Source organism: Rattus rattus, chromosome 9 (genome assembly GCF_011064425.1).
Source record: "Rattus rattus isolate New Zealand chromosome 9, Rrattus_CSIRO_v1, whole genome shotgun sequence".
Classification (NCBI taxonomy): domain Eukaryota; kingdom Metazoa; phylum Chordata; class Mammalia; order Rodentia; family Muridae; genus Rattus; species Rattus rattus.
This window is the reverse complement of record NC_046162.1, coordinates 50,886,421-50,896,672: the sequence shown is the minus strand read 5'-3', so window position 1 is coordinate 50,896,672 and position 10,252 is coordinate 50,886,421. Positions and strand designations below refer to the sequence as shown.

General features: G+C 47.3%; 1 protein-coding gene across 1 annotated transcript; it reads left to right on the top strand.

The window, feature by feature from the left end:
* The first annotated feature begins 1,345 nt into the window (after positions 1–1,345).
* On the top strand, positions 1,346–7,130 carry Mrpl27 (mitochondrial ribosomal protein L27). The gene is made up of 4 exons (XM_032913623.1): positions 1,346–1,425; positions 4,000–4,125; positions 4,484–4,551; positions 6,698–7,130. Exons 1-4 carry the CDS (start codon positions 1,383–1,385, stop codon positions 6,902–6,904), a joined length of 444 nt encoding a protein of 147 aa, XP_032769514.1. The 5' UTR covers positions 1,346–1,382; the 3' UTR covers positions 6,905–7,130.
* The last annotated feature ends 3,122 nt before the right edge of the window (positions 7,131–10,252 follow it).

The window sequence follows — 10,252 nt, the reverse complement described above, 5'->3', positions numbered from 1 at the left end:
GTGCACACATGTGCTCACACAGGCCAAAAAAAAAAAAAAAAAACCCAAAAAACAAAACAAAAAACAAAGCAAAACAGAAAAACCCCAAGCCCTTACAACTCACATAAATAGAGTATACTACTTAAAATTGTACTCTAGGAGTTGGGAGTAGCAATGGCAGAGTGCTTGCTTAGCATGTGTAGAGCCATGTGTGGGTTTTAATCCCAGCATGACAAATAACAGATAAATAAATCATTCATTCAGACTAATGGGGCTAGGCATATTTGTGTTGTGTAATCATTACCATCATCTTATTCCAGAATGTCTCCAGCACCACAAAAAGAAATCCGATATGATTTGGGCATGCTGGTGCATAACTGCAATCCCATCTTTTGGGAGGCAGATAGAGGAGGTATTTTGAGTTCAGGACCAGCCTACATGATACAGTCAGACTTCTCAAAAGCAAAAGTAATTCTATAACCATTTAAAACTTTTTTAAAAAAAATTTAAAAATTAAAAAAAAGTTCTTTCCCTCTCCCAGTGCCTACAAACAAAACAAGATCCATTGTCTCTACGGGCTTACGTACTTTACTTCACAAAAGCACACAGTAGGGTTGGGGATTTAGCTCAGTGGTAGCGCTTGCCTAAAGCGCAAGGCCCTAGGTTAGGTCCCAGCTCCGAGAAAAAAAAAAAAAAAAAAAAAAAAAAAAAAAAAAAAAAGCACACAGTATGAGCCTTCGGTGACTGGTGTCTTTCACCGTCATGCTTTCAAGGTCCTTCTGTGGCCATACTATGCACCAGTACTGCCTCGTTTTTAATAGCTGAATAATATTCACATTTATTGCTTGATAGACAGTTACCGTGCTTTTTTTTTTTCTTGGCTATTGTGAATAATGCTGCTACAAATATTCACATACAAATATTCTGAATAACTATGTTTTCACAGTTCTCTTGTGTGTGCACTGAAGTTACTGGGTTACACGCAAGAGTCATTCATTCAACAAATAATTAGTGACTGTAGGTTGTGAATGCTTGCAGCCTTCCTGGATCTCAGTTTAGCATAATACAAATAACTTAGGTTTGTAATTAAATGAATTAAATGAAATTGTGCTTATACAACCAGTTTGGCATAGAATCTGGCTGAGCATCACCCTGGTCCCTCCCTAGGGACTTTCGTTTGGTTCCTGGAGTGGTACAAATGTCCGTGCCGGCCACACGCCTCGACTCTGAGGCCCACGATTCTTTGCAAAAGTCTCTGGAGGTCCCAGCCATAAACCCTGAGAGATCTGCACTCACCTGTTAATTGCTCCCGCCACTCTTTGAATTGTACGCAAGACCCGGAAGTAGATCTATCCCGGTAGCGGAAACAGACTTCCCAGCCTGGAAGTGAATGTGAAGCAAACATGGCGTCGGCGGCGGCGCTTACGCTGAGGACGCGGGCAGCAGGTAGCTCAGCACTGTGGCTGTTGCGGGGCGAAACACCAGGGAGTCCTGGAGATGGAAACCGGAGCCCGTGTGAATTCTACATACAGGGAAGGAGTGTGGAACTCGGGACTCGTGGAGGCGGACTGTCTCCGGTCACGTGACACGTGGTGGGCGGTGCTGTGCAGAGGGTGGTAGTTGAGAATGAATGCCTGTTGGTGGATAGTTATTCCAGATACCTTGTGCCCCTGGGTTTATGTGGATCCCTTCGTATATGAAGAAGACTAAGTTCAAAAAATTTAGTCGAGTCATTCAGCAGATATTCAGGACTTGGCTTTTTTTTTTCCTATCCTCACTTTTGAGACAGGTTCTCACTGTGAAGTTTGCCGTCTTCGTGCTGGTATTTTAGGTCTGATGAGACCCTGTTAGCATAAACATGATTTCTAACGCCTTGTAAGTTCAGCCAGTAAACATGTGAGTAATTTAGTTGTAATCGTAAATAGTGTTGTGAAGAGTCTTAGATTAGGGCATCAAGGATGGCTCTTCAAGAGATAACAATTAAGACCTAAAAGAGACAGACCCAACCAACCCCGTGGAGACAGAAGGCAAGAAAGTGACTTGATCCAGTTTTACACTTTGAGGAGCAAACCAAGAGGAGGCAGGCTGAGCAAAGAAATAAATGAGAATGAAACCTGGTGGGACCGGGAATGCTGGTGCCTGCAATCCCTGCACTTAGGAGTCTGAGGCAGGAGGATTGCATCAGGTCCAAAGCCAGCCTGGGTCACAGTCTCAAAAGCTATAAATAAATAAAATAACCTACATGGAAAACCATCTGGAACACTTGCTGTAGGATGATTTGGCCAAGATATTAGTGGTGATGGTAGAGGGCTTGGAGGGTAGTGGGTGAAAATGACATCCGTTTGTTCTGAAGATAGATTCCACAAGTCTTACTGGTCTGTAAAATGAGAGAAGTAATCTGTAGATTCTTGTTTTTCACAAAAGCAGGCATTTATGAATGAAATAATGTAGACAAAACATTATTTCAAAACATCAGTCACCAGTAAGTCGGTGAATGAAGCCAGGAAGTGCATGCCTGTAACCTCAGGTTATATGTGAGGTAGAGGCCAGAGGATTGCAAGTTTAAGGCCTACAGGAGAGGGGTACAGGAGAGGGGGAGGGGATTAGGGTTAGGAAAATTCTATTCCATTGCTGGACATTGAACATATCTCTGTAAGCTCTTTTTTGATGATGTTTGTTTGTTTGTAGACACTGTTTCACTGTGTAGCCCTGGCTGTCCTAGAACTCATTCTGTAGACCAGACTGGTTGTGATCTCATAGAGATCTGCCTGCCTCTGCCTCCCAAGTGCTGGGATCAAAGGCTTGAATGTGCTGCTATGCCCAGCCTGGCCTGCTCTGAGTTCCTATCGCTAGTCTTGTATCCCAGAAACTTTCTGTTTTCATGGGAATTTGAGAGACCAAGGTAATCAATACTGTGAATGTATGCCCCAAACACCCATAAAGCCTCTCTAACTGTGCTGATACTAGACCCCAAGATCCTATATCTATACCTAGAAACTTAAAACAGACAGCCAACTGCCCATGTTAGTCTGAATTTTATTTTATGTGTATGAATGTTTTGCCTGTGTGTATATATGCAAACCACATGGTACCAGCAGAGGTAAGAAAAGGCCTTGGGTCCCCTGAAACTGGAGTTAGAGATGGCTGGGAACCACTACAAAAGCGCTAGAAACTGAACTGAGGTCCTCTGCAAGCAGTCACTGCTGCTAACCTCTGAGCCACCTCTCCGGCCCCATTAGTATGCATTTAAGATAATGTTCTTTCAAAAGTATTTTTATTTAATTTTTGAGAATTTGATTTCATGTATACAGTGTATTTTGATCATCTCTACTCCCTTGAACGCCTCCCACATTATTAATCCTTTTAAGGTAAATGTTGAGTCCTTTGTGGTGATGAGTGGAGAGGTCAGATTAATGCTAATCTTAGGCAACATCTCTGCTTATGGGCTCTGGGAAGAAAAGACTGTTCTGGAATGGCCAGTAGCTTGCAGGAGCCACCCTCTGACGGGCTGCCCTTCTGGTGCAGTTTTCTGGTGTTCAGGGGGTGAGTGGATAGCTAAGAGTGAGACTGAAGGAGAAGCCCTGCACGTTTCGTGGTCTGGCCCTTCCCTTGGGCAGGAGAGTGAATCTTTGAAGGAGGCAGCTGTCTAGTGTCCACGTCATCTGTTTCTGTGCTGTTTCTGCTCAGCTGGACTGAATGTGTCAGGAGCCAGAGCACAAGCTGTTTTCTCCCCCTATTTATGTTCACTGTCTGCTCTCCCTGATACACACATCACCACCAGTCACAACCCCCCACCCCCGTACCCTGCTTACCTCTGGACCAATTCCCCCTGGAATTGCGGCCTGCCCAGGCATTCCCTCAACACCACATTCTTAGCGTTTCTGTTCCTTTCACACATCCTTCATTTTTCTCATCTCCCTTGCTACTTCTCGGCTTAGCAAATGGTCCATAGAGGCAAAGAAAGCACATCGAATTTGGGAGCCTCTCTGAACAGTGTCTCTGCCTTCTCTGTGTTGACAGCCCTGCTGAGTCCCACAGCACCTACAGCACTTGCTGTCAGATCCGCATCCAAGAAGACAGGTGGCAGTTCTAAGAACCTTGGTGGCAAATCACGAGGCAAACACTATGGCATCAAGAAAATGGAAGGTGAGGGTGGGCCTTCAATTCTGTTTTCCTACAGTGCTGCCCTGCTCTTAGAAGAGCCAAAATGCTACTCGGGTGCCTCGCTGACCCGCATCTCTGCCCTTCACTGTAGCACTTGTCCCCACATTAAAGGGTAGGTGAGCTCTGGGGAGGAGCAGGGGCCTTAGTGAGTTGCAGTTTCTTAGGCAATGCAACTGAAAAAGCGTCTGCTGGATGGGGCCCTGTATGTAGGACCATCTTAGAGGTCCACCCAGGAGCAGGCTTGGGGGTTGGTGGGGCCGTGGGCTGCCGTAACTTCTCAGCACTTTGCTGGGCTTCTGTGATTATGTCACGGAGTCCGCTCACTGGACTTCTCTTTCAGGTCAGTACGTTCATGCCGGCAACATCCTTGGCACTCAGCGGCAGTTCAGATGGCACCCAGGCGCCCATGTGAGTTGCTCCGTGCTCTCTCCCCATTTCTTGTCTTTCCTAGGCAACCTCTTCATGTGCATGTCTTGTGTCCTCAGCCTGTCCCTTTGAGGCAGATGTCATCTCTGTTTTATGGTTGAAAGGCCAGAGGCTCAGAGAGGAGTGGCCCCCAGTTAAAGCTGAGATTGCCTACCATCAGATAGCGTGCCCTGGGTCTCATTTTTCTCTTCCATAGGAAATGAAAGAAAGTTAAATAAATGACATATGAGCACTTGCAGCTGCCCGAGGACCTAGAAATAATATGGTTTAGATACGGTTACCTTCTGAAAGGGCTGTACTTCTACAGGTACATGTGTCTTCAGGGTTTTTTTTAATCAATTTATAATTTTAATAGACATTTCCCCCTTTATGACTCTAAAGGAAGAAATATTTCTATTCAACCAGAATCAGATTCAGTGAATACTTTTCCTTCCTTAAAAACAACATCAAAAGAGCCTGGTGGGGCGCACCTTTACTCCCAGCACTTGGGGAGGCAGAGGCAGGCAGATCTCTGAACAACCTGGTCTACAGAGCAAGTTTCAGGACAGCCAGGGCTACACAGAGAAACCCTATCTCAAAAGACCAATAGAAAGAAAGGAAGGAAAGAAGGAAGGAAGGAAAGAAAGAAAAAATCAAAGGGGCTCAGAGACAGCTCAGCAGTTAAGAGCCCTGGGTTTAATTCCTAGCACTCACATCCTGATTCACAGCCATCTGTAACTCCAGTTCTAGGGATCTGACGCCCTCTCCTGTCTTTGATGGCAGCAAACATGCAAGTGGTGCAGACATGCATTCAGGCCAAACCTATGTACATAAAATTAAAATCATAGACACCAAAGACAAGCAGAGTGGTGCATGCCTTTCAACCCAGCACTCAAAAGTCAGAGGCGGGCAGGCAAATATCTGAGTTCAAGGCCAGCCAGAACTACATAATAAGACATTCCCCTCAACATGCAACACCCCCTGGGGGGGGGGGACTGGACGTGAATTCTTTACTAAAACATTGACAGTGGAGGCCGATTTGGCTAAGTATGCTCCAAGTTCTTCATGATGCTTAAGATGGCCCTATGAAGTAGTGAGTTTATTCCCAATTTGCAGACACCGGAAAGTAACTCGCCTAAATCACAGAGTATTTAGCAGTGCTAGAATCTGAGCCATGCTATTATTTTGTTGTTTGTTTAGGGTTTCATTATGTTCCCCTTGCTGGCTTTGAACCCTCCATCCTCCTGCCACAGCATCCTGAGTGCCAGGATGACAGTGATGTGCCACCACTGCTGGCTTCAAACTCGTGCTTTTAATCCAGAGAGACACCAAACAGTACAGGACTGGTTGTGCAAGACTGCCACACAGTATTGTTTGTTGGTTTGTTTGTTCGTTGGTTTTAGAGACAAGGTGTCTCTGTGTACCTCTGGCTGGCCTGGAACTTTCATGTCCCAAGCTGGTCTTAAAATTGTAGTGATCGCCTTTCCGAGTCCTGGCAAACGTTGCAGGCACGTACCATGACACATAGCTTGCTTGCCTTCTCTCTAAAAAAAAAAGAGTGTTGGGTTGTTCCGGAGCTGGTGTTACTGGCAGTTGTGAGCTGCCATGTGGATGTTGGGAACCCAACTTCGAGTCGTCTGTAAGAGCAGCAAGTTTTTCTAGCCACTGAGTCATCTCTCCTTGCCCTCAAGTTTTGACAAGCATCTAATTTCAAGTTGTAAAAGAACAAAAAGTATAAGCAATTTTAAAAGTATTTATTTAAATACTTAAAAAGTATTAAAACACTTAACTATATTATCATTGAAAAATAGGGCAGGAAATATATCTAGCTAATGCACAGAGAAATGAGTTCTCTGTGTAAACTATGAAACAGGACTTAACTCAGAACTTAACTGTGAGTAGGCACTGTGTCTAAGTGTTCTTGGCATCATTATTAACAGTCTAGGATTCTTTTCATTTCCCTCCCCTCTGAAGGAGTTGGTGAAGGAACAGAGGCGAGGAAGTGCCAAGCAGTGGAAAAGAGAAACCTGAGAGGGACCTCTCAGAGCCTGCCCTTCTGCTCCAGGTTTACTCTGAAGGAGAAATCTGGCGTAAGGCCTAGGGACAGACCACTTGTCTTCTTCCAGCTGACCAGGTCTGTGTGTTGCAGGTGGGACTGGGGAAGAACAAGTGCCTGTATGCCCTGGAGGAGGGGATAGTTCGCTACACGAAAGAAGTCTACGTGCCCAATCCCAAAAACTCGGAGGCTGTGAATCTGGTCACTAGTCTGCCCAAGGGTGCTGTGCTCTACAAGACTTTTGTCCACGTGGTTCCTGCCAAACCCGAGGGAACCTTCAAACTGGTAGACATGCTTTGAAGTCCTGTTGAGACCATCGGATGGCGGGCGACCGGAGCCCAGGTCACAGGAGCAAGTGATGATGGAAGTCAAGGGTCAGGGTGAGGACAAGGTCTCCACAGAAGAGGCCTATTGGATGGGGACTCTGCAGGAGCCTTTGTGCTGTGGCTGCTGGAAACCTCTTGGTAGCTCTGGCATGAGCGTCAATAAAGCTGCAGGAATCCTGAGTCTGCCCTTTCAGAGCAAACCCTGATGGGGCTTCTTATTTCTCTGATTCCCAGTTATGTTTGTTCATATGCACAGAAGGAAAAGAAGAGACCTAACAGAGCAAGGAACTGAGGAAGAGACCTTGTTTTACGATTTTATTAGCACTGTCCCTTAGAGGGGCAAAGAGAGTTTATACTCTAGAGCAGTGGTTCTCATGTGCAGGTTACAACCCCTTTGGGAGTTGAATGACTCTTTTACAGGGATAGCCTAAGATGGTCAGGCATATCAGATAATTACATTATGATTTATACCAGTAGCAAAATTAGTTATGAAGTAGCAACAAAAATAATTTTATGGTTGGGGATCACTGGAACATGAGGAACAGTATTATAAGATCCCAGCATTAAGAAGGTTGAGAACCCTAGATAGTCACTGCTGCTTCCTCCTTGGGTCCCTGAGCTGTCCAGGGGCAGGGGCAGGGGCAGGGGCAGGGGAAGGGGCAGGGGCAGGGGCAGGGGCAGGGGCAGGGGCAGGACCCTGGAGGTGGGGGAGGAGAGGAAGCAACTGGCCATGTGGTTCACCTGCGGCCATAGATAAAGGGAACCAGCTCCAGAGATGGCTACAGTGTAGCTCTCTGCTACACTGCCTCTGCAGTGCAGAGCAAAGCTTGTGGGACAGTGGGCTCAGCCATGTGTCTCTTGCCTGGAAGACAAGGATCCTTCCCGTGCTGATGCCAGGTAGTGGCACGCAGCTTCTTCTAGCCCACTAAACATACCGAGCCCACATTATCTTCTGGTTCTTGATGTATTTCAAGCTAGAAACGGCAGCAAAGAGTCTGGTTTTGGGGTGCTTGTTGAGGGCCCAGGCAGGCCTCTCCTGTCAGCCCAGACCTCAGAGGTCTGGCTTCTAGAATAGAGACCAGGAAGGGAAGCACAACAGGTAGAACGGTCACTTTGGCAGCTGGAGATAGTGGTAGCGGCTGTAGTCCAGAGATGTTCTGGAGATCTGCTTTGACCTTGTTGTCTGATAGTTTCAGGAAATCCCAGACTCCCTACATCCTGCAGATCCTGGACACAGGTGGCCTGGGGTCTGGAGGGACTCACTTTGGTGTTGTGTATAAAGTTGCAGGTACTGAGGTCAGCTGGGCTAGAGGAGTAGGGGTGGGAAGCCAGTTATGCCTTCCTTAAGAGATTCAAGCTGTCATTTCCAGGTCACTTAAGAGATGGAAAGGGGGAGGGAGGCTGGAGAGATGGCTCAGTGGTTAAGAGCACTGACTGCTCTTCCAGAGGTCCTGAGTTCAATTCCCATTAACCACACGGTGGCTCACAACCATCTGTAATGAGATCTGATGCCCTCTTCTGGTGTGTTAGAAGACAGTGACATACATAAAATAAATCTTTAAATGGGGGGGGGGGGAGACGAGGGACACGATAGGTAGCTGCTTCCTGAGAGGTAAGCAAGCCATGGTGGGGTAGAAGTGCAGCAGTGTCCTTGAGGACTCAGCTTGGTGGCAGTTGAAAGAATTAGAGGGCAAAGGTTTTAGCCCTCTCTTCTCCCCCATTCCCATGTATACACATAGTCTTTACACTGCTGCTTCAGGGTCACCCATTGCCTGTCCCTTTTAGGCTTTCCTGACCTGGGGTCTGTCCACAGGGGCAAAGTGGGGCTCTCAAGTACCTAGGGGCTTGGTAGCCTTTTCCTTGTCCTACCCAATGGGCACTGAGCAGACACCTATAAGAGTGATATGGGAAAAACTGTGTTCTGCAGGGTACCCAAGGCCTAGAGGGCTGGATAGGCTGGATGGTTCAGGGCCCAAGCACTATGCAGTCAGCTGGGGAAATATGCCACTGTTGCTTTGTTCAACAGTTGGGCACACAAGCTGACTGTCACAGGGTTTACTGGTGCGTCCTGGGCAGCCTCATACAGGCTACCTCTGGGGACACCATTATGACCAAGAAAAGCAGAGGAAGCAGGAAGTCATGCACCACTGTTCCCCAGCTCCCCTTGCTCTTACTGATGGGTCTATCCAAGGTACCATGCTCCTGCTCCTGCAAGCTTCTGACAGCTTTCCCTCCACTGCGTTCTAGCCACATCAGACCCCTTGGCTGGCTGCAGGATGTTAGCACATACTTCATCCCCCAGTACGGGAGGCAGCACAGGGATCCTCATTTGCATGTCTGCTCTTTTCCCTCATGAACCTCTAGGCGGCCCACAGTACAGAGATGGGGAGGAGCTAAGCCTTAGGATCCAACGCAAGCCTGGGGAACAGGGTTAGCCTACAAGGGAGCAGAGTCCTAACACTTCATCCCACTGTCCATCTGTTCACTCCTGTTTCTATGTCCAGGCCCTCAGCATGTCTGGGAGCGCTTAGGTGAGGAAGAGAGTGTGTTCCTTTCTGGACACTGGCTCCATCTGCCCCTGTCAGCTCTGAGGGCCTTTGGAAGGTCAGTCTGAATAGCATTTTCTGTCCTCACCTCTCCATCCTCAGGTGCCCAGAGTTGGGAGTTGAGAGCCTAGGGCTGCAGCTCAAATTTATTTTGCTTCCTACATAGCTGCTGTGTGGTGCCTTGTCCCTGAGGAGAGGCCTGGCAGTGCTGGAGTTGCCCCCTCCTGTCCACAGAAACCGGCTCTGGCTTTCCTCCCTGGAGCTAGGGAGAGACATTTGTCTTCACTGAGGGTTCTCTGCAGTTTGTTTACCAATGGTGAGGGAGGGGCCTGGTCAGGATGCTATAAACTCTTCCTATTGTTGCTCTGAGCTGGAGGGAACCTGGGCTCAGCAGATCTCAAAGGCCCCTTCCCTAAGGAACAGCTGCCTCTGTTAGCCAGAAGATGGGGCCATTTGGTCAGCACCTATGCAAACAAACAAAAACAAAAACCAAGAGCAGCTGTAGCCCCAGTGCTAGGAGGCAGAGACAGAGGCTCCCTGAGGTTTTCAGGCTAGCCGGTTCAGCTTAAAAACTCACAACTCCATGTTCAATAAGAGATCTTAAAGGATAAGGCAAAAACTGATAAAATGGGATCCTGACATGGTCCTCTGGCCTTTGCATATGTGCACATTAGTGTGTGCACTCCCCCAACACATACATTAAATACGTACATTAAAAAACAAAATTCAGAACTCAGAACTACTGTGCTATGGGCTGGTTAACTGATCCTGGGTGT

What these genes read in the sequence shown, in the direction of transcription:
- Mrpl27 (XM_032913623.1), top strand. Translation starts at nt 1,383, where the DNA reads ATGGCGTCGGCGGCGGCGCTTACGCTGAGGACGCGGGCAGCAG. An exon ending in GCTGAGGACGCGGGCAGCAG is followed by an intron (nt 1,426 to 3,999) that starts GTAGCTCAGCAC and finishes CTGTGTTGACAG; the next exon opens with CCCTGCTGAGTCCCACAGCA. An exon ending in TGGCATCAAGAAAATGGAAG is followed by an intron (nt 4,126 to 4,483) that starts GTGAGGGTGGGC and finishes CTTCTCTTTCAG; the next exon opens with GTCAGTACGTTCATGCCGGC.